This window comes from Pyrgilauda ruficollis, unplaced genomic scaffold (genome assembly GCF_017590135.1).
Source record: "Pyrgilauda ruficollis isolate IOZ18807 unplaced genomic scaffold, ASM1759013v1 scaffold26, whole genome shotgun sequence".
In the NCBI taxonomy this organism is placed as follows: domain Eukaryota; kingdom Metazoa; phylum Chordata; class Aves; order Passeriformes; family Passeridae; genus Pyrgilauda; species Pyrgilauda ruficollis.
Window position 1 is genome coordinate 2271487 of NW_024523933.1, and position 22629 is coordinate 2294115.

The 22629-nt window shown below is 38.8% G+C and overlaps 2 protein-coding genes across 5 annotated transcripts in view; one reads left to right on the plus strand and one right to left on the minus strand.

Moving 5' to 3' along the window:
- Positions 1–427: 427 nt before the first annotated feature.
- Positions 428–7967, minus strand: COMMD6 (COMM domain containing 6). Of its 2 annotated transcripts, XR_005955448.1 has the most exons (8): positions 7914–7965; positions 7654–7712; positions 7107–7172; positions 6875–6951; positions 5440–5608; positions 4161–4313; positions 2994–3133; positions 428–2127 (listed from the first exon to the last, which is right to left on the minus strand). XR_005955448.1 is itself a non-coding variant. In XM_041471254.1 (7 exons), the coding sequence occupies exons 1-7, from the start codon at positions 7960–7962 to the stop codon at positions 3083–3085; spliced, it is 624 nt and encodes a 207-aa protein (XP_041327188.1). In that variant the 5' UTR covers positions 7963–7967; the 3' UTR covers positions 428–3082. The 2 variants fall into 2 exon arrangements, 1 of the variants encoding a protein (XP_041327188.1); XM_041471254.1 differs by having other exon boundaries at positions 428–3133; positions 7914–7967.
- Positions 7968–9895: 1928 nt separating this feature from the next.
- The window catches only part of UCHL3 (ubiquitin C-terminal hydrolase L3), a 43452-nt gene continuing 30718 nt past the window's right edge, over positions 9896–22629 (plus strand). The window contains exons 1-3 of one of the 3 annotated variants that reach the window (XM_041471273.1): positions 9896–9984; positions 12265–12276; positions 21668–21796. In XM_041471273.1, the coding sequence (XP_041327207.1) occupies positions 9982–9984; positions 12265–12276; positions 21668–21796 (144 nt within the window). In that variant the 5' untranslated portion in view covers positions 9896–9981. Of the gene's footprint in view, positions 9985–11712; positions 12057–12264; positions 12277–12316; positions 12536–21667; positions 21797–22629 lie in introns of those variants that run through there. The other 2 variants (XM_041471271.1, XM_041471272.1) reach the window with 2 other exon arrangements.

Genomic DNA, 22629 nt, shown 5'->3' on the forward strand with positions numbered 1-22629 from the left:
TCTCTCCCCTGAATTTGTTGATTGTGCAAGACCCCACCCCCCCCCTTCATTCCTCCTGCTCTATTGTAGGTAAATGTTGAAAAAAATAAAATGTTTACTTGTCTCCTAAATACAGTTAAGGAAAGAAAATCACTTGAATGTAATTTCCTGCAAAACTTCATTTATCTCACACGTCCTCTGTCTTTTCCTGGTTCAATACAGTATTTTGGCTAGCTTTCAGTAATTGATACAAAGAATCCTTGCAGCCTGCAGTAACCCATTAACTCCTTGGTACCTCATCACAGAGAGACTGCATGTCTGATCTTCATCCCAATTTAGTAAGGAAAGAAATTTAGTCACTGTCTAGTCCTAAACTTTACTCATTGCAGTATTTACAAGACAGACTTCCATGCAGTAGGCTTAAAACAAAACACAGACCAGCTTTGTCTTTATTACCTACATGTTTAATCACTGTCTGTGGACTTACAAAAATATTCATGTTATACAATTTCTATTAATCAACAATTAGAATTAGGAACACATAAGGACTCCTGATTTTCTTTGAAAAGATCTGGATTCTGCACACAGACAAACAACCAGCTTGTTTGGACATATTAGTATTGCTACCCTTAAAACTTAAGTTTTTTTGTTTGGTTTCCTGTTAATAAAATACTTAATTCTTCCATTACTCAGTAGAGGAACTCCTGCTGATAGTGATCAGGACACATTTCAAAAGTTTGAGTACACAGCCAACTTTAAATCATAACTCTGAAAATTCTCAAGAGAGTAAATTAGTATAGTATACATGTCCAAGCATCTTCCAGCCAGAATTACAACATACTGGAATTCAGGGACATTTAAAAAAAATATTCATCAATACTTCTAGAGTATCTGACTTGACAAAATAAGTCTTTACAAAGGCTAGCAACTTTCTCCTCTTGCTGATGGAGCAAGCAAAAATGCTAACTGGGTTAGCATTACCTTCCTCATTACCTTTCAACATCTACTGAATTAAGACATGACTAATTACATCTTCTTTTCCATGCAGTTCCAATGAAGGCACAAGTATTTCCAGCTATATGAAGAATTTATGTGCACTAGAACACAGAGGAAGTTATTTGTAAGGCTCCAGCTTTACTGAAAAAAAACAATCTTATTTTTTTCTGGAACTCTTGCATTGATATAAAACAATTAATTCACTAGGCCAAAGCATGACAATGTTTTCCAGTTATAGCAGCCTTACACTCCAACTTCTGCAAAGTGAAAAACAACAAAAGAAATCAGCTGCTCACATCACTTTTCCATACACCTTTGTTTGCTCTGTCCTTCAGCCCTGAGTCCTTCCAGAGAGACAAGGGAAGAGGCAAACAGGAAGTGTGCTCCCAAGAGCATTTTGTGACACTACACCAGGATGGTCTTTTCTAGGACCCATCTGCTCTCCCCAGCCACAAAGCAGACAACTGACTTCAACCAGCATAAACAAAGTATTATCCAGATCCATGGTCATGGCCAAAACTTCTGTCAAAGCCAACACTGTTTCACTTATTTGGGCTTCTAATAAATTCCAAGTACTGTTTTTAAGCATCATTCATAATGCCTAAAATAGGGGCATTCCTGAAAGGATTGTAGCATATGCAGCATGCACGATGTGCTGCAGTTTATTTTCATAGCACAAAAAGGCAGGCATAACCTGTATCCATGACTTTCAGCCAGCTCTTAGAAATGTTAATTTAAAAAACAGATTTGACTTAGAAAGGTAGAGTAGATGTTCAAATTTTAAGTGGGCCTGAAATAATTTGAGAATCTGTCCCAGCAAAACTGCTACTCAGTCCCTGCCAGCCTGAAGTTGAAGCAGAAACTTCAATTTGCTGATCAGTGTGAATTGTCTCTTCTCATATTTACTTGTTCTACTACACCACCAGCACATCTGGAGATGCAACAATATTGCTTTCATTACATGCCACAATATTTGCAATGTGTTTTGTTTTATGGAATATTCAAGGAACAAAATTAAGAGGCAAGCATGCAAACGCATTAGACTAATCACTCCCCTTTAGAAATGCCCATATTCTTCAACATCAAAGTCAAAATTTTCTTGGTTAGGGCACCTTCTTAGGGCAAGCATGCAGAACACAGTCCAGTGGGTGCCTGTTACAATGCAACACACAAAGAAATCTTTTAGTGTGGTCCTTTCTCTGATGTGCTTGGCTACCTCTCCAGACTGAATTTTCAAGTTTTCTCTTGACTTTTCTAGTTCAGAGGTTGAAGTGAGGTAACTAAATCAATATTTTAATTTAATTAGAAAGAAGACTGCTGACCAAAACATCAAGCAGAATGCCACAGATTAACAATGGATGACATGAAAAAACAGAAACCCATTAAAATACTTTTGAATTAATTTGCCTTTCTACCTTTATGTAAAATTAGCCTCTGGGCTTCATTTGAGAGAATTTTGGGTCTCTGAAAAAACTTAATGCATTAATTCAGTCTTCATAAGCCTAGGTGGTGGGAAATAAATATTTGAAATCAGTAAGCTGTTAGGACAAGTAGAGTCTCCAGTTATTAAAGACTGGAAGCCAGATCTGCAAATAGCTGCAATCAACTACCTGACAATGCTATTCTTCAAGAGTAGCTTGTAACTTCATATGCCTTTATGCTTGTAACTTCATATGCCTTTTATGTAATACTACTGTTGAGTCCAAGCTCATCCTAATTTTGCAGATGAAAATATTAACATGGGATTTACACTTCTCTCAGTATCTTCCCAGTCAATATTTTCAGGTGTCTTTATGCACTACAGAATTTAGTGTGCAGTTTCTTACGTGGGTATTAGGAAGTCTACAGAGATGCTTCTCCATACACATCCTGATCTTTTGTCTACCAAGATGAGCAAAGCTGGACACGTTTCCACAAACACTGTAGAGTTGACTTCAAGTAATCAAAAGCGAAGAAATCTTCACAGCAATGCAAGGCTGATGGTGACCAACTCCTGTCAAGAAGACAAGGATACATACCTTGCTGAACAATGGCACTTTATTCCCTATGCAGAACGGAAAGTTTACTTGATCTTCCTCCAACATGTCAGTGGAAATAAAATTTCCCTTCAAACTGTTTCAAGAACAGATGCCATTTCCTTGAACTGTCTGAAGAAGTTCTAAAAAGCAAGAATTGGGACAAATTGGGACAAGTTGCTTGAAGAAAAGCTCAAACTGCAGTTCAAACTAGTGTGTTAGACAAAAAATACTGTCCATATTTCTCACTTTCAATGTACAGCTTGAACTGAAAATATCTGCTTTCTGTGGGCTGGTTGGCATTTGAACACAGTAACTATGAAACCTACAAAGGTGATGCCTTATTAGCATGGGCTTGCCTATTAATAGGAAAATATGCTACAAAGGAAGAAATACAAAGTAGCTCTCAAGCCATAAGACATAAAGAAATAAAAAACCCACCACTTTCGCACATGAATGTTTCTACTCCCAGAAACAATCTAGACTTCTCAAATGTAGCATTCATTTAGTGAAGTAGCTGAACAACAAATTATTAAATAGGCTTCAACCAGAATAAATACAACATTTCACAACACCCAAGGATTCAGAATATACTTCTCAAATTTCTGCCAATCAAATTCCAAGGATCTATTTAAGTTTGAATGACATTCTAGGTGATGTATTGACCCTTTAAGAAGGAATGACAATACAAGGGCCATGTTTATGCAAAACTAAAGTAACATAAATTCATAGATGAAGACATAGCAATTAAGAGTCAGTGGTGATAAAGCAGACTGATCTCTATTTCTAATAAGTAGCAATTGTTAGGCTTAAGCCAAGTTTTAGATTTTGAGGCTGCAGAACAGCTCCATAGATCAAAAACATTCTATGAACTATAGCAGAATGATAGCTGGCAAGTTCTGAAAGACTTCATGTATTTGGATGTCGGTTTATTTGTAAGAGAAATGATCAATTACTGTTAAATTAACATTTTCAGCTAAGTGAGGTAGAACTCATTACTATGAAGTAAGTATTCTGTGTTTTAAATAGTTATTTAATGCTTCCTGTTTGCATGACTGTACGAGTAAACAAGCAGCACAAACATATGCGTCAGGGTATACAGCTGACCCTCCCAACAATGGCACTGATGTATTTAGGAGACTGAACATTCAAGTAACACTCATGACAGACCTTGAACTGTGGGATCGTCATTTCAAAAGACTTGTCTGTTATTTGTCCTGAAGGGTCAGCCACTGTTAGTGTCACTGTGACATACGGGTACTTCAGAGACCTGCAGGTGTCAGAGCTCATTGCAACTCCCAGTTTCCATTTCATATCTACAAACTACAAAGATGAAAATAATTGGAAACAGTGTCAAAGAGCAAGATCTACCCCCCATGGCTACTCACTTGGAGGGACAGTTCACAGACAACACAGGACATCTAGAGATCTTATCCAAATATAAAACAAACTTAAACATTCAGTTATTATTGTGACTACAAATCATCTGCCCTTTCCTTTAACGGTGAATACATAAACAATTCAGTAAGTTATTTCACTTTATCTGTTTTCCTTATTCAAGTACAATCAACAGGCCAGTACACTCTTAAAATTCTAGTAAGAGGAGTGTCCTGAACCAGGACAAGGAGCTTCAGCCACAGAGTTCACCCGGCTTGTATATCAGGCATGCGGGTTTTTGTCATGTTTTCTTCTTTTTAGAAGTTTCTAAATCAGAAGTTTCTAAGTCTAAACCAAATAATTCAGAATAGCAGTAACAGAGAAAAATTATGGCATTTCATAATTACATTTTAGATAAATCAAAGTAGATAACAGATACATTTCAGACAAGTAAGTTATAATTTTTAGCCTTTCATGAAGAAGAGCCTTTAGAAGTTTATATCAAGCCTCAGAAAAAGATTCTCCTTTCGTAATTCTATACTCTTTTAAACTGCTGTCAAAAAAAAAAAATCTTAAAACATAAACAGATTGCTACTTTTTCAAGCAAAAAGGGAATGCTGGAAACTGACAGAAAGTATCTTTAAAAATAATGTTTAAATTTAAGGGAGACAAAGAATGAGCAGTTAAGTGCTGGTGTTAACAACTTCAAAGAACAATTTACACTTAAAAGAGATTTACATAATGAGCCAATACAATGGTCTGCCAGACTGACTGCCATTCATCTTCCCTAAGAGTACTACAAGACATGAATTTTTAAAAAGGTACAAAATGTGACTTTATCATCCAAACAATATTAGAAAACTGTGCAGCATGCAGACAACCTTTATTGTATATGCTGCTTTATCTGAGTAGGTATTTGGCAACACGTAAATGTGCACACTGAGGAAAGCTTTCAGCAGCCTATCTACCTCTGCCTGCCTGACACAGGCAACACAATACAACACACACAGTGAGACACTGACATTTCTGAAATGTTCATCATCAGCTCGGCTGCACTTCGTCCTTTAGTTACCTGCCCCACTGTGGCCGTATTTCTTGCATCTTCTGACACAGCAATGGCTTTGCCCTGCTCATTCCACACGTGACGAATAACTTGAACTGCATGTTTTGGCAGAGTGCTGACGCCACTGCCCAAGGTGGTGACGAGTTCCTCTGTAGAGAGGTTGTTTCTGGCTGCTGTGCTATAATAGATACATCCAGAGATCACTGCATCAATTTAATTCTCCACCAATTTAATACAATTCCTCATTTCACCCCAAAGAGACAGCTTTTATTTCTACTTTATGTGTACTTTAAAACAATTCAGCAGCCCGTGATTACTTTTTTTTCCAGAACGTTACTGATCTTTTGTATCTATGTGCAAAAAACAACACGATCTTAATATGTCTTAACATGCAGAGGCCTAGCTTTGCTGGGCTGGCACAACATCCTACATCAAACCAAAAATAGTCACAGCCTCCAAGCGCTGCAGCAACTGGAAGAAGGCACAAGTCAGTGAGGGGTGTGTGTGTGTAGAGCAGGTAAGCAGTACCACTACTTTAGAAACAAGTCAATTTAATTAAACACTCAGCAGGTGGAATTCAAGTGCCGCCAAAAGTAAGGACTTCTAGGTCATGGTATAATGGGTACTAACAGGAGTCAAATGATGCCATGAACCCAACTGAAAAGGCAGCAAGTCTAAAGGAAAACTGCCTCTTGATTTCCTCTACAGAAACAAGTAAACAAAAAAAATCCTACTCTATGTTCGCTCATGCAGGTTCACTCCTCTTAAAGAGGCATTAATACAAGAGAAAGTGAATTGGTCCTCCAAGTAGCATGGTTGAATATAACTTCAGACATTCTATTTTATAAACAGAAAAGTAGTATTTTAAATTTCTACTGGTGTATTTTCCTGAATTGTATTAATGTCACATAAAATGTTTAGATACTAGATATTAAAACAACAAGCAAGATCTTGAAAATTTTATCTTTCTAAAAATAGAAAAAATTATCAACTAAAAATACTACCTAAAAACTCAGCTCATGGCAGAATGCAGTATTATAAGCTCTGTATCCTTCAAAAAGGCATCAATGCTGTTTTCTGATCTCCAAGAAACAAGAAGTTTTTAAAACACACTTTTCCCAGGCAAAGGCCCAGCTGACTTAGCTTTAAAAGTGAGCTTAACTTCCTCTATCTTGCCACTAGTTCTAGAGCTTGCAGACAGCATCGCAGAACCATTTCCTCTTTTTAAGTACAAAATGTGATACTATAAATAAAGTAACTACACTTTTTAATGACACAACCTAAGCCCAAACGTTCTTTTCTGTGTACTGAGACTTACAAACTTTTGCCCTTTTCAAAAATCAGTTCATTTTCTACTGGCATTTGATGTAACTTTTCAGTATCACCATTAAGCTGTGATGGAAGGAAAAACGACATAGTGCAAAGTAAATTATTTTGTGCTTACCTAAATAGAAATGAAAGAGTGTTAGCTACTTTTGCCAGGTCACCAATATTAATGTCAACCCCCGATGTTTGAATTCTCTAGAAACAAAATGTTCAAAGAATTACAAATAATAAATTATGCATTAGTAAAAGCATTTTTGTATACAGAAACACACAAATCAAGTTGGAAATGCTATCCTTAACAGCAGATTCAGGTACTGTTCTTGCTCACAAGGGCTGGTGTGCCAACTTACCTGACACAATTCAGCTGTATTTATACCTGGGATCTTATGGTTCAGATGTTGAATTATTTGCTCACACTGTGAAAAAAAAAATGTTTGAAGACATTGTTGATACAAAAATGGACAAGAAGAGTGAAGAGTGCAGAGTAAAGACTGAAGTAATTGAAATGACTGATTTTAAAATTCCATCAAATCCAAGGAAAGAAAATTAACCAAATCAAGACTTTAGCTTCTACCTCACTATTGCTAATTAACACACCAGTTTCATATTAACTGTTCAAGCATACACTACAGTAAACAACCCAAATGTTTTTTAGACCAGTTACCTTGATATATCATTTAAATAATAGACAAAAATAGATGTTTAGAAGTCTTCTGTGATAAAAACATAAATTTAAATCAAACCCATTGCTCTTAAGAGGACTGATCTGTTTTATGAGTCAAGGTACCACATACCTAAGGTTCCCTTTAAAGCACACAAAAACCAGAAGAGCTTTTAAAAAAAGGGCTTCCCGGAGTGCTAGGAGCCCTTCCCCATCCCATTTATCGCCCTACTCACCAGCTCTGCAAAAAAGTCTTGAGGTATTAAACGAATCTTATCTGCTGCACCACCACCATCTGAAAAACAGTAACGACCAGAAGCAAATAACTAAATAAAGTGTTACAGCAATAAATCCAATCTTTCTCTGAAAAACGCCTAGGCCACCATGCATGCATTAACCTTCGTTGAACTCAATCAATTTTAGCCTGCATGCCCCTCAGGAAAGCCCCGGCTGCCGGAGCTCCCACTCCCTCACCGCGGGTCGCCCCCGCTCTCACCCAGCGCCCCCAGCGCCCTGGCCAGCGCGCCCGCCGAGCCGCCGGCCATGGCGCCGCGCGCCCGCCGAGCCCCGCTTCCGCCACACAGCGCTCGCCGCGCTGATTGGTTCCGAGCGCCCCCACAGCGAGGCAGCGGCAGCGGCGCCGCGCTGATTGGCTGCGGCGCGGGGAGCACACGCTCGTCCCGCCCCGCTGCCGCTGCTCCCGCCCTCACGGAGCGGGATGCGGGAGTGGCCTCGGGAGGGTGGGAAGGGCAGAACCGCCCCGGAGCGAGGGTCGCTCGGTTGGCGCAACACTTTGTTCGCTGAGAGTGGTTTGCTGACAGGCTTTTCGTGGTGGTCGTTGTCAAAGGCGCAGCTACGCAAATCATAGGACCACAGAATGCTAAGCGGTTGGAAGTGGCCCCAGAGATCATCCAGCACACCTCCCACAAGACCAGGTTGTCCCATCCAACCTGATCTCGAGCATTTCATGGATGGGATATCCACAATCTCTCTGGGCAACACATTCCAGTGCCTCACCACGTTTACAGTAAAGAATTTCTTCCTAATATCTAACCTAAATTTCCCCACTTTCGTGGGGAAACGTGTACCCACCTATTCCCCCGGGCCCTGTCACTATATTTCCTGAGGAAGCGTCCCTCTCTGGCTTCCATGTATGTCCCCTTCAGACACTGGAAGGTTGCCATGAGGTCTCCACACGACTTTTTGTTCTCTGGGCTGAACAGCTCCGGCTTCCTCAGCCTGTCTTCGCAGGGAGCTGATGCCTGTCCTGTGTGTGTGTTCCACACAGGGTAACTTGGGACCGAATGGCCATGCTTTGTGCAGGTGAACTTTGGAATCAGCCCATACGCCTTCAATAAACTGTGTGGTTTGGGGGCGACTTGTGCAGGTAAACTTGTGTAGGTAAACAGCTTTATGGGGAAATAACCACCTTTTGTAAAACTACAAACAAGACTGTGTTCAATAAGCATTTCATACTGATATTAATGAAGTTTGGACTAAGGCAACACTAACCCTTCAGAAGTTTCACTTGTCAAAATAATATTTTTACACTTCTCTAGTATCAGTTTTACTTTTGTTTTTAGCATTTTTAAATATATATAGAGAGAATGATGTTATAATCTCAGCAGATCTATTCTGAGACTGTGACAGTAGTAAAACATAACTCATCCCACAGTAGTGCTGACTCAATCTATGTATTTTCAGTAAGTATTAATGAAAGAATTGATGCCTATATAACTTTGATCTAAGTTACAAGGTGATTATATAGCTTGAGTTATGAGATACCAATACAACCTTAATCATGACTTTTTGTATATCAATATAACCTGATATATCTATATGACCTGATATATCTATATAACCTTAATCATGACTTTTTATATATCTATATAACCTGAATTATAGTTTTTTTGTTTGGTTGGGGGTTTTTTTGTTTGTTTTTTTTTTTTTTTTTTACAATGCGCATAATGTGATGCCAGTGTATGGTTAACTAGTTGCTTGATGCTGAATGGACAAAAAAAGAAGAAAAAACTCACCAAGTGGGTAACTTTAGAGATTGATAAGTACAGCATTAATGAAAAATTGGCTAGTATAAAGCCAATTAGCCACAGAACAAAGAATTTAGGCCAGTTCATACCAGACAGACCAAGGAACACCATAGCTGTGCATGCTCCAAAGACAAAGCTGAAAAGTTAACAAAGCTGAAATGTGAAGACCTTGGAAGCCTTAATCAAAGACCCCTGATAACCCCCAAACTGGGGAGACACAAGCACAGTGCAAAAGAACCATCTAATAACCATGAGATCATACTGTGTAAAATAGTTCTGCTGTGTATGTGATGATGTTGTAGTGACATAGTGACACTAGCAACACTTACTGAATAAATACACCACAGCACATGACAAAGGTGGGTGAGTTACATGGAGGAATCCCCCTCACCACCTGCACTGCAACAAACAAATACCTGCTCTATAGACACCGGTCTATGGGGATTTATTTCCAGCCTATCTTTCAGGCATCAGAACCTGTAATATGTTTCAGGAAAAGACTAGTCATTATGGAAGATGGTGAGTTTTTATGAGCTTTATACATTTATGACCTGTCTGATCTTGGCCTCTCCCTTCTAAAGTATCTAATTAAGTGTGCAAATTTTGAGTAGTCTATGTTTTTATGACCTCATGGTTGTCAAAGTACTGGCAATGTATGCATCACTGAGATCTGTCTCTGATGCTGAGGACTAAACGATCTCTTTGTTCTTAACTTACCTAGCTCTAATACATGCTTTGTTATCTAGAGAACTTTACATATTATTTTATATTACAATTTCATTAAGTCTCTCAGTAGAGCCCATAGCACTATGACTAATATTCATTATGGTACTTTTCTTTCTTACTTTCTATCTCCAACAAGTGGAGATGGGAGCTGAAGTTTAATATCTTGGTGGTTAGGTAATTACAAAATCATTTTCTGAAATTTTAAAATATTTTGGTTTTTTTTTTTTCATTGGCAAATAAATATGCATTAAATTTTTTAATTTGGAACAGGAGGTCGTGAAATATGAATGGATTTTGGCTTGTCTGCCTATCTGTGGAAAAGAGGCTGACCCCAACCTGTCTACAATCTCTTTCCAAATAATTGCAGAGAGTGATAAGGTCCTCCCCAAGCATCCTTTTTTTTTCCCAGGTTAAGTAACCCCAGCTCCCTCAGCTGTGCCTCATAGGATGTTCTCTCCAGACCCTTCACCAGCTTTGTTGCCCTTCTCTGGATTCGCTCCAGCACATCAATGTCCCTCCTGAAGGGCGGATTCCAGAATGGACACAGTACTGGAGTGTGCCCTCACAAATGCCATTATGTGTTCCTTTATTTTTAGCCTTTCTGAAACAACTTGAAAGAAGGCATAACACTAAATCGGGTATGTGTACATATATAAAATATAATCACACTGTATATAGTATGTATGTATTAGATTGTGCTTTTTCTTAGCCAAAAGGCCAAGAAATGCCATGTTTAATGGTCCTGAGATGGGAAGTATGATGGGATTTGTAGGTATAGAAGATAAATGTTTTTAATTGTGTTTAACACATCTTGCAGTAATTTTCAGCAAGACATATGGTGACTTCACCACCCAAGTCCTTGCTGCTACACTGAGGTCTTCTCAGGCAAGATGAAGATGGGGAGCAGGCACTGATCTTTTCTCTCTGGGAATCAGTGCTAGGACCTGAGGGGATGGCCTGAAGTTGTGTCAGAGGAGGTTTAGGTTAGATAACAGAAAAAGTTTCTTCATCCAGGGGGCGGTTGGGCACTGGAAGAGGCTCCCCAGGGACGTGGTCACAGCACCAGCCTGGCAGAGTTCAAGAATTCTGGACAACACTCTCAGGCTCATGGTGTGACTCTTGGGGACGTCCTGTGCAGGGCGGGAGCTGGGCTCCGTGATCTCTGTGGGTCCTTTCCAACTCAGACTATTCCGTGATTCTGTGGCGTGGGGGTAATTGACTGCCACTGCTGCTCAGCAGTTCCTCTGGCTCCCTTTGTCCCGCCTCGCCCCTTGGCCTGGCCCGTGCCCCACGAGCGTATTTCGCTGAGCGCTGCCCATGCCTTCCCGCCGTGGTTCAGCTTAGCTGCTGAGGCCGCTTCAGGGGACCCGGGCTGCCGGGGCGCTTGGCGGGCGCTCCCGCGGCTCCGCCGTGCCCGCCTCCAGCCCCCGCCGCGCCCCGACACCGAGCGGCCGCGCCCCCCGGCGGCGGCAGCGGCGCGGGAGAGGAACCACCCGTTGCCCCGCTGGGAGAGTCCATTGCCGGGGGAGCCGAGAGGGCGGGGAGGGGGGAATCTCCCAGGCCTCGCCGCCCGGAGCGCTCCGGGGACGGACGGCGGCCACTGCCGGCTAGCTGCCTCGGCCATCTGTGCGAAGCGGCGCGGCGGTGCGGGCGGGCGCCGGGCGGGTGTTTCCTCCTTCGGCCGCCCCCCCTGCGAGGCGCGGCGCGGTGACGCGGCCCCGGGTCAGGCTGAGGCGCGGCGGCACCGTGAGGCGCTGTCAGAGCCGCGCTGAGAGGGTCCGCCCAGCTCCGCACCGGGATCCGCCGCCGCCGCCGCTGCTGCCATGGAGCCCCATCGCTGGCTGCCCCTGGAGGCCAACCCCGACGTGAGTGCCCGGCCTGGGCAGTGGGGCACTGCCCGCCTGCTGTGGGGTTGGCGGGAGGATGGCGGAGGGGAGAGGGCAGAGGGCTCCGGGCCGCGCGGGACCTCAGCGCCTCTTACGGGGTGGCTGGTAGTGGTAGGGATGGAGGAAGGTCTTATTCCGTGGATCCGACTGGGTCTTAACTACCTTCTGTTTTCTGCTTTCTTTTCAGGTCACGAATCAGGTAAGAAGGCTTTTTTCGAGGTAACCTTTAGTCTCTGCAGCTTTGGGCCCGTCTCCTCTCTTTTTCGTGTAGTAAAGGCTCCGTCTTGTCCAAGGAGAGTGCCCCCTTCCTTCCCCACGCGTGTCTGCGCTCGGTCTCCTCATGTCGGACCGTACTGGAACCTCTCCCTTAAAGATACTATATGAAAGAAAAACGAACAGTAAAAAGAGAATAGTTACGCCTGGCTATTACTGTAATGAAATCTCTGATGTTTTTCAAGGTGGGTTTTAATTCATTAATTAGTGGTTAAAACATTAATTTATATATAACATGTGCCAGGTATAGAGCTGTACATGATGACTTTGGGCACATGTATGGATCTGCTTGCATCACTGTGTTGTAGACTCATACTTCTTTGGCTGACCATAAAAAAATAATGTAATTTTACCATATTTGCAATTTTCTGCTTATTAATGACAATATGTGCCTGATTGATTGTTGCTGTTTTTGTTGGTGTGGTAGAACCCACGCTAGAGAAAAGAAGGTTGTTCTAGTACATGAAACAATGCTCCCACTAAATAAGCTCTGGCTGGAAGGAAATCACATATACTCTAACCCTGCATCGTGTTCTCTGTGACAATTTTGAGCATGGCGTTAATGTTGATTTCAGCAGGCCTATTGGTAATGTTAAAGATGGTGTTTAAGCCAAAGGACTCTGAAACTTTCAGCAGCAAAATTGTATTCTTAAAACTATACTCTTGAAATATTTTGGAAACTGGAAATTTCTGTGTGTGAAGAATGTTTTGTTTGGGTTTTTTGTTGTTGTGGTTGCTGTAATATACAAACTACAACTGCAGAAGAGTGAAGGGTTATTTGATACTGGGTCATTTTGTGTGTTATAGTTTCCTAGGGCAAATCATTTACAGTATTGCTGCTGTGGAGCAATTTGAGAAGTCTATAATCCCAGTCTCCTGAGTTCAAATTGACGGCCTTTCCTGGGGGCCCATCTTGAACACATGCTATAGTTTCCTCTTTTTAATTTTGAAATTCAGAGAGTAAATTCCAGTTTGGAAGAAAATAAGTGAATAAATAGCTAGTAAGAATTTCTAATTATCTAACTTTTGATTCTGACTTTCCAGATGGTGAGATGAGCTCATCATGGTACAAATTAAGATCACCTTTAAAGTAGAAATTGAGGAGGAGAAAATAGTGACATTCTTTCATCTGAAATATCTTGTATCCCTATGCGTTTATGTTGTATGGAGAAAATCCTAAAGGAATGCCAAATGTACAATTTTAAGTGTGTTTAAAATTCATCTCTTTTGCACATTGGTGATGAATGTAGCTGTTGTAGATGATCATGGATAATAGGAATTTGTACTCCACAAGGATTTTCTTGTTACTGTTTCTGTGTAGAAAAGGCCACTTGAAACCAATTAGACTTCCTCCTTCACTACCAGTCTTGACTGAGCAGGATTATTACCTAGACTGAGAGATGTATATTAAAAAAAAATAATAAACAGGTGGGTGTTGAATATGAATGCACCTTGAATTATTAATCGTTGTTCTTTTAATCTCATCAGTACAGTGGTGAACTGTGTAGCAACAGGGCTGTTAGTCATAAGTTATTCATATCCTGCTTGTGTTTAAAACAACAATAATGGTAATTTGAAATTCTAATGAAGTTGGTAACTAATTTTTGGAAAATCCTGTTGAGTTAATTGCAAGGATGGGCATTTCTTGTAGTACTCTGTGCTGTGCTCTGTAAAACATTTTAGAAATCTTCAGCATTAAAAAACCCTATGGTCTGCCTCTACAAACTGCAATATTCGTGTCTGGTAGTCATTTAATACATGTATTTGGATAGACAGCTAGCCAAGTGCCAAGTGTTTCTTCTTGGGGTTTGTTGTTCGTTATTTGGCTTTTTTTAGTTGAGTCTTAGACTATCTTTTATGCATACTACTTTTGTGAGTGTTAAAATTATTGCTAGGTATGGTAGTGAAATCTTAAACAAAAAAAAAATTCCGGTGACCTGTAAGATGCATAGATTCTTACTGTTAGATTGTAATTAGAACTATCATCAAGTGCTTATGCTGTTTTGGTTTTATTCCCCTTATAATCAGTAGTTAGTAAGGAAGTGTACTAAATGCAGATTCATTTGCTTTTAGTATGTTCTTACAATACTGTGTCTTCTGTGGTTTTGAAATATAGGCTGTAAATTTAAGGCTTTCAGACTTTGTGGTAGAAATGCAGATGATAATGGAAAAAAAGGGTATTTCTCAGTCAGAGGTATGTGAAGTCTTTCAAAAATAGCTCCGATTTCTCTATCTGAAAGTGTTTATATTATAATACAAGTCCAGAAATTTGTAAATCCCTAATCTGTATAGAACCTTTCTTTGTACATATGTGTTAAAATTATTTGAAGATTCAGAAACTGGCTGCTGAGGATAAACAGGAATATTCCTTCTTAGCTTTAAAGATTTCCAGTGGCAGTGGAAATGTGCGACGTGTCTGTAGTGATGTTTTCAAGAGAGAAGACAGTCATTCAATGCAGCACACAGTGCTGGTTGCAATGACTGAAGTCAAGAGTCAAATGCACCATGCTATGTTATTGTCACAGTACTTTTTTCTCCTTCACTTCTACAGTCTGACAGAATGAATTGTTGTCTACCTCTGATACAGAAAGAGTTGATGATTCAGCATTTACAAAGCTCCATTTTGTGTACAGTGATGACAGGGAATGGTTTCTTCTCTTTGACCTTCCTTTGGTGGGGGCCTGACATGACCAGCGCTACCCTCATTCCTGGGTATCTTATGGGATTTTCCTGAGAGAAAGCAAGAAAATTGTGTTTATCAATTACCATAGATATGATGTTTGTGTATCTTTTTCCCAATTTCTTCTAAAAAAAAAAAATCAAGACTGCATGTAAATTTTTTGGAGTGAAGAGATCAGAACACAAGCTGATTGTTCTTTCTCATAATGTTGCTTCAGTCTGGCTTAGACAACTGATTGTCTAGGACATGTAGATAAACAAAAACTATGGGTGGATATTTTTCGTGATGTCCCACCTTTTTTTGTTCTCTCTTCCCTTTCTTCATCTTCAACATTCTAAGAAATACCCCTGCTTCCAGAACAAGATAACATTTCCACTCATGCCTTCGCTGGATCCAGATAAGGATAGAATAATTGACTGCATCTGACTATGAAGCTCAAGCACTGGCTTCAGAGTTTGACTGCTGAGTGTTGGCTGTGGTTTGAGTTTCTTTTGCTGCATAGGGCTTAGTTGCTGGTTCTTAGTTATCTTCCAGCATTATTTGTAGGCCTTTGATCATATTTTTGGGGGCGTTTGGGGTTTTGAGTTTTTTAAGCCATTAAGGTATTGAGAGTCAGCTGCATAAAGAAAATTATTTTAGCTCATGAACACCATTGACAGCTGTGACTTGAAAGTTACGGGGACAATAAAGCTCACAAAGCATAGAACAAATGGCAGAAACTGGATACAGCCAGTCTTTATCCATTTATGGAACACCTCTCTTCAGGGTGTCAGGCAAATACAGAGAAGAATTAAGTATCTTGGAAGCAGGCCTTAGTGTTCCTAAAAGATCTTCTAATTTCCTGGACTCTGAAACTCTATCCCACAAGCTTTCCCAAAGAAAAGCCATAGTGATCAAAATAATTGAAAATGTGGTGCACACAAATGAAGTGCATTGGGTGTACCTCATAGATGAGGTACTGAGGTACTGTCTTAGTGTGAAAGGATGTTGGTTATGGAGAAACACAGATGTCCTCCTAAAATGCCTACCTAAGCTTCCGTTTTGGTGTGTTTTTTGTTGTTTTTTTGGTGGTTTTTTTTTTTTTTTTTTTTCTGGTGAGGGAGTGGAGTTTAACTCTTTCGTGGTAAGCAGAGTGAAAAATAGTGGAGATAGTATACATGCTTGGAAAACAGCCTGTTATTACTCATGTAGCCTCAGAAAGTTGAAAACCAGGATTTAGTTTGTGTCTCTGTAAAACCAATATCCCAGAAAGCCTTTCACAGAGCCAGCAAAGGGGGAATGTTGAGCCTGTGATGCTGCATAGCAAAGAATAAGCACAAGGATGAAGGAATTGTAGGTGACCACTGTGAGAGCACTTTGTGAATGGCTTCTTCTAGGTTAAGCTCCAACTATGTATGTAGCCCTCTTACTGAGTTTAAATAGGCAAATATGTTGCACAGGGAAAATTGTCACTTGTTTTGGGGTTTAGAGTAGTATTTATATGAATAGTTGAAAGATTGCCTTAGCTCAGTCTTCGTACGTTCTTCAGTAATTGAAAGCTATGAAAAACATGTATTTCATTACTCTACATGAATTTGCCTCTTCTGGTCCTTCTTGTGATAATTTTTGCTCAGTTTCTTAGTTTCTGTTACAAGGAAACCCTTACTGTCTTGAAGACAAAGGGGAAAACAGGTGACATTTATTTGTACCTTATATGTTATCTTGCTGCACTGAAATGCTTTTTCCCGCTTTGACATTTTGCTTGTTTAAAGGACCAGCAGAACCAGTAGAATCTAGTGGTTGTTTCAGTAAACTGTAAAAAAAGAAATGTATATAACAGCTAATTTAGAAGAGTAGATTGATCCAGCTCATTTCTGTTATGAGTAACTTTTTAGATCATGCAAACAGGTCTGTTAAATGTTTTTCACAGAATAACACAGTATTCTGTTTTGAATCAGTGTCTCAGTATCAACACCTCAGGACTCTGCTGGAAGCATTTTAAAGCTGTTGCTCACTGGTTTCGGAGGAAGCCTGGGTCAGCTGGTTCATCCACATTTCTGTGTGCTTTTTTTGCATTGCTCCCTGTGGGATGCCCTGGTTGAATATGTACAGCAGTGCCTGGGCATACTGAGCATTAAATTTCAAAACTGCTTTATGAGTATGTGAAAAATACATACCTCTCATTTTGAAGAACAGCAGCACTAACTGTGAGTCAAGGTTGCTCTTCTAGACACCATAAAGTAGTGAACACAACTGGAAGGATAAGAATTTTGGGGATGTAAGTTTTCTCATGTTTTTGAAAAAAAATTGCGATGGGCTGTATTCTTTGAACCTTATTATGGTGTCCCAAAGTACAGAACCTGAGGATATTACAGAATTGTAATAAATTTTGAGTTTCCCAAGGAAGTCTATTATAATGTTTGAACAAGATCATACTGTGGCCATTCTAAGTGAGGAGTAGTTGGTAAAGAAGAATAATGCAGCTTATGTAAGTTCCAGATATCTCTACCCTCCTGGTGCTTTTTGACCTGCTGTACAGAACTAAAGTTACAGCTGCTACATATGACTGAAATGATGCTGTCTGTAAAATATACTGAAAAATTATTCTTTCATTTTAATTCTATAAACATCATGATGAAAGAATGAAGAAATATATCCTTATAATGCTCCAACAGTAAAATATTGTTTGGGTGGTTCCCTTATTTCTATAAAGGGATTTCACTTCTCAAATAGACTTGGTTTTGTTACATGCTTCTAGAAATTATGTGTAAAGAATTAAAAGCATGTTGTGCATTTGTATTTTTAATATAGATTAATAAGAATTGGATACTTTAAGAAATGAATAATTTTCCCTTTCTTGATGATTATTCAATCAGTTACATTTTACCCAATGTCTTACTACAATTTAGGGGAAAAATGCTTTCAATTCAATAAAGTGCCAAAAATTCTTGTGCTTTAATGAAAAAGTTAGACAGTATTGATTGTCTTAATTGGTTTATTTATATGTTGTCCTTTCAGTTTCCTAAAGCCATAAGAACACTTCATTTTTGCAGAGGAAAGTCTTAACTGTGGTTTCATTGTGATAGAGAGATGCTTTAATGCATTCACCAGAAGTACAATAAAATGTATATGCTGTGGGTGTTTGGTTTATATTTGTTCTTAGAAGAGGATGGCAACAGTTGGTTCTTCTCACTGAAGCTCTCTTGACTTCTGCATCTGAGAGTCTGGAAATGTTTGTGCATTTTGCCAGTTTTATGTTTTCATGGTTCCAACTTTTATATAAATACCGCAGTAAAATGTGGAAAAATCGAGGTCTTGAGTGTAATGCCTTAGTATTTAAAATGTGATGTTCCTGAACTATTTGCAGAAGCTGTGCAACTTTAGTTGCGCTTAAATGTTAAGCTCCTATTTTGTTTCAGTTTTTGTCTTCATTTTGTTTTTACATGCAAGTAGCAGAGTAGAAAAGCACAATGGCTGCTTAGACAGTATTTCAATTGTGCATTTACTGCATAAGTTTATAATAAATTTCACCCTTACATTGTCTTACCCCACTTACCCTTTCTGCATGTCCATAAACCTGATAGATCAAATCCTACTGGCTCTGTAACTGTGTTGGCAGAAGTAGGATTCTAAACTCATATTAAAGATAACTGCTCTGTGCTTTTTTCAGTTAGTAGGCTGGTACCAGCAATGAAAACAGAATAGCTTGTACCACATGCTGCGTAGGTAGAGTGCCTAGAAGTGCCTATTGTAATGTTTTTGCTATTAACCAACATTTAGACATACAGATTTACAAATTATGATCATTTAGAATAGAATGAGATAGGCTGGAAGGGGCTTTTGAGTTCTGCAAGACCAACCATACTGTGTTCAAAACAAGTTGCTCAGCGACCTGTCAAGTTCTGAATTTCTCAAGACGAACTCCACAGTCTCCTGGACAGTTTGTGCTAGTGTTTTAGTATGTCTTTTATTTTAAAATTTATTTTTAAATGCCTTCCTTATCAAGTTACATTTCCCTGTGTTTCAGCCTCTTGTTTCTTGGTGTTTTACTCTGCGCTGCTGAGTCTGTATCCATCTTCTCTTTGCTCTCCCTTAGCTAGTTATAAACAGTAGTAGTCAGGTGAGAAAGAAGGGCCTTCTGGAATACTGGAACAAGAAGGACAAATTCATAGGAAGTGCAGATAGGGTTGAGGGGTGTAAAATAGTTTCTAAAGTGGCTTTTTGTCTACTAGCTAGCTGGACCAGTGAAAAACCAGAAAGTGTTTTTCAGCAAGGTGTTTTAATACAAGAAGAAAAGAGACAACCAAAACTGTGACAACAATCTGTAAAAATAAAGTTGTGAAAAAGTGAATACTAGATACAGACGTGTGGGGGGTTTTGTGCTGCTGTTGTTGTTCTTCCTGAGCTCCTCTAAGACTTCTGTAATATAGCCCAAGAATTTTTATTTTTTTCTTTTATAAGGTGAAAGCTCAAAGACCTATAAATTAAGATTAGTCAGCAGTGTGATAACCAGTGTCTGAGAAAAAGATTCTCTCTTCTGCAGATCCAGAGAAATATGAAGCTGCTATTTTATGTTGTCTTGCATACATAGCACCAATAAGTTAAGAGAAAGTGAACAACTGAAAATGAGTGAGCCCTCAAAGAACCCTAACTGTTCTTTAACAGTAGGTATTTGTAGAATAAAATTGCTTGGATAATCCCTAAATAATTGGAAAGGAAAACAGCAGAGATCTCTCACCTTTTTAGACAGTGACATTGTCTAAAAAGCATACTGAACTTCCTGCTGTCCTAAAACAGGAATGACTTTGTCTTCCCATCCAGCCATCTATTGTTCATCTGTTACCCATCTGTCACTCTCTCGTACACAGAGACTTACTCTGCACAGTTTTTACAATCTAGTTAATAATTTTCAGAAGGATATTTCTATCTTTTTTTCCAGGCCTGAATGAAACCCTCTTGATGCATATAAGAGATATCTTCTTTGCCTATTTTGAATCTGTCCTTAGTATTTTATTTTTGGTTTATGATTCTACAGTAGAGTTGTTAGGCGGGTTGTGTGTTAAGATCACTGCTTGCCATTCTAAGCCTATGATCTTGCTGTTCTCTGTAGTGCTGACCATCATTTTTCATTGTCACTCTCATTGTTTACTGGAAGTTACAATTTCTCAGATTGTAAAGTTTCTAGGTGGTATGGTAGCATGAATAATGAAAGGTGCCCTGTATCAATGCAGTTTAGTTCTGTTAAATTCTTAATTCAGGAGTTCGAGTGTACTGTTCTTGGGTTTAGTTAGCATTTTGTTGACTTTGGGTTTAAAGGAGTTGGTTTTATTTTTATTAGTTGGTTATTTGGTTGCTTGTTGATTTTTCTTTTCCCCAGTGGTGTAGAAAAGGACAAAAGACTCTAAACCACTTATTTGTCCAGTAACTTAATGGGATTCTTTATCACCGTTTTTTCTGGTTTGTGGCGTCTTTTTTCATTTTTGGGTGTTTGTACCCTTATTTCACAGAATATTGCAAAATATCAAGTGATACTGGAATGGAAAACAGATTTTTTTTTCAGTTGTGTTACTTTTCTTGCAATAAAAATAATAGATTAATTGCTGGCTTAATAAGATAAGTACTGGAAGTACTTATTAATTAATATTTTAATGCACCCATACATGTAGTCCCTTCTCTTTGCCTTTTTTTTTTTCCCTATTCACAAAGTGATTTACCACAAAGTGGTAATTATCTTCACAATATAAAAGGTTAGAATAGAAGTTCAAAATACATTGTCTTCTGTTTCATCAGTTACTAAATGCTTAACACTTCCCCTTTTCCTCATGTTCATTCAAAGATCTGTATATGCCACAGTGTATAATTAGTTTTTTCATATAACTGTGAATGGTCACTGTGTGTACAGTAACAACAGTTCCTGAAATCAGTTAGGTTCTTCCAGACTGACAATGGAAATATTTCAAATTATCTTTGACCGTCTCTGTGGTTATTAATTCTGCAGCTGTTGTTGTGATGGGTTTACTTGAGTAGAAAAACATCCAATTAAAAAGTGAGCATCCAGTCTTCAAAATATATTACTCCATCATAGTTTGAAGGGATTTTTCTTGTAAAAGCTACACTTACTAAAGTGTGCATCTTGTGTGGTTTTGCTCCTAACATCTTTTTGCTTGTAGGAGCTCCAATATGAGCACTGGTGCCAGGTATTCTGAAGTCATGGAGTCTAATAATACCATATGGAGTCAAATAATGCCATAAGTTTTGTTCATATGTGCTCTGACTGATGGCTCTGATGATTTCTAGTTAACATGAATATTCAGTAAAATTAGATTCACAAAATCTTCTGTTTTGTGACAGAACTCTTTTTAAATGGTTGAAATGCTTTGATGCTTCAGTAAATTGTGCTGGGAGTGTTTCCACTTCCCTTCCATAAGTACTATTTAAATACATAAAACATGGGATTTTGTGTGTGTTTGTGTGTGATTTATTCAGCCTTATTTATTAAAATATTTATCTCTTTTATTCTCCTTAAATTGTAGAAAGCATAGGTTGTTTTAATGTATGTCACATTGTGGATACTCTGTTATGCTTCTGAAAAGATAGGTGTTTTGAGTGTTCTTGTTTAATATTATGCATTTGTTGTTGTTTTTTTTTTCTTTTCCAGTTCCTGAAACAGTTGGGTATACATCCTGACTGGCAATTTGTAGATGTTTATGGTATGGAACCAGAACTGCTTAGCATGGTGCCAAGACCTGTATGTGCAGTACTACTTCTCTTTCCAATAACAGAAAAGGTAAATGTTTATTTAATAGTCAATTAATTGCTTTTGTCATACGTGAAATGGGATTGAAAGCTTAAATCTTGTACTTTGGTGTCATACTAGAATCAAGACAAGACTCAAGCTTTATTTGAGAGACTTCTTCATTAAAAATAACACAAAAAATGCTTCACAAAAAACCTTGCATGTACATTTCTGATTTCTTTTCAAATCAGAATGGGAAAAGCTAATGTAGAAGCACAGAGAAATATGCCTCACACTTTTTTATTACAGGCAATTTAAGGTATTTTGTATAATAAGCACTGTGAAATGGCTCAATTTGCTAATTTTAATAGAAAGTTCCAGTAGCATAAGGAAAATGAGAAATAAGGTGTAGGACAATATGCAACTTCTTTTGGAGTTTTTTTTGTCCTGTTACACTGACAATCCTTCAGACTTCAATCTACTTTCAGTTCAGTCATGAGTATTGATGTGGCTTTCACTTCTTGGACAGATGGGATGTACTATTAAGATGAAAGACAATTTCCACTCCATCTTTCACTATGTTGGACTTTGGTTAAATCTTCAGTGTGCTTATTTTGTGTCATCACATGCTTTTATGTAGTGTGATTCATATTGATCTTTCAATTTATAACAGTATTACACGATTGTGATAAGATCAGCCAAAAAGGTTGAAGCGAATCTGTCCACAATTCATTCTTTTAATATGTCTCTCAAAAAGAATATGTAGCATATAAGGACAAATCACTTAGCTATTGAAGCTTAACTTCTAAGCACAAGGTGTTTAAATAGACAGGAGTGATCGCTCAGTCTTCCTACACATTATGTCCTGTAAACCTCTGCATTCT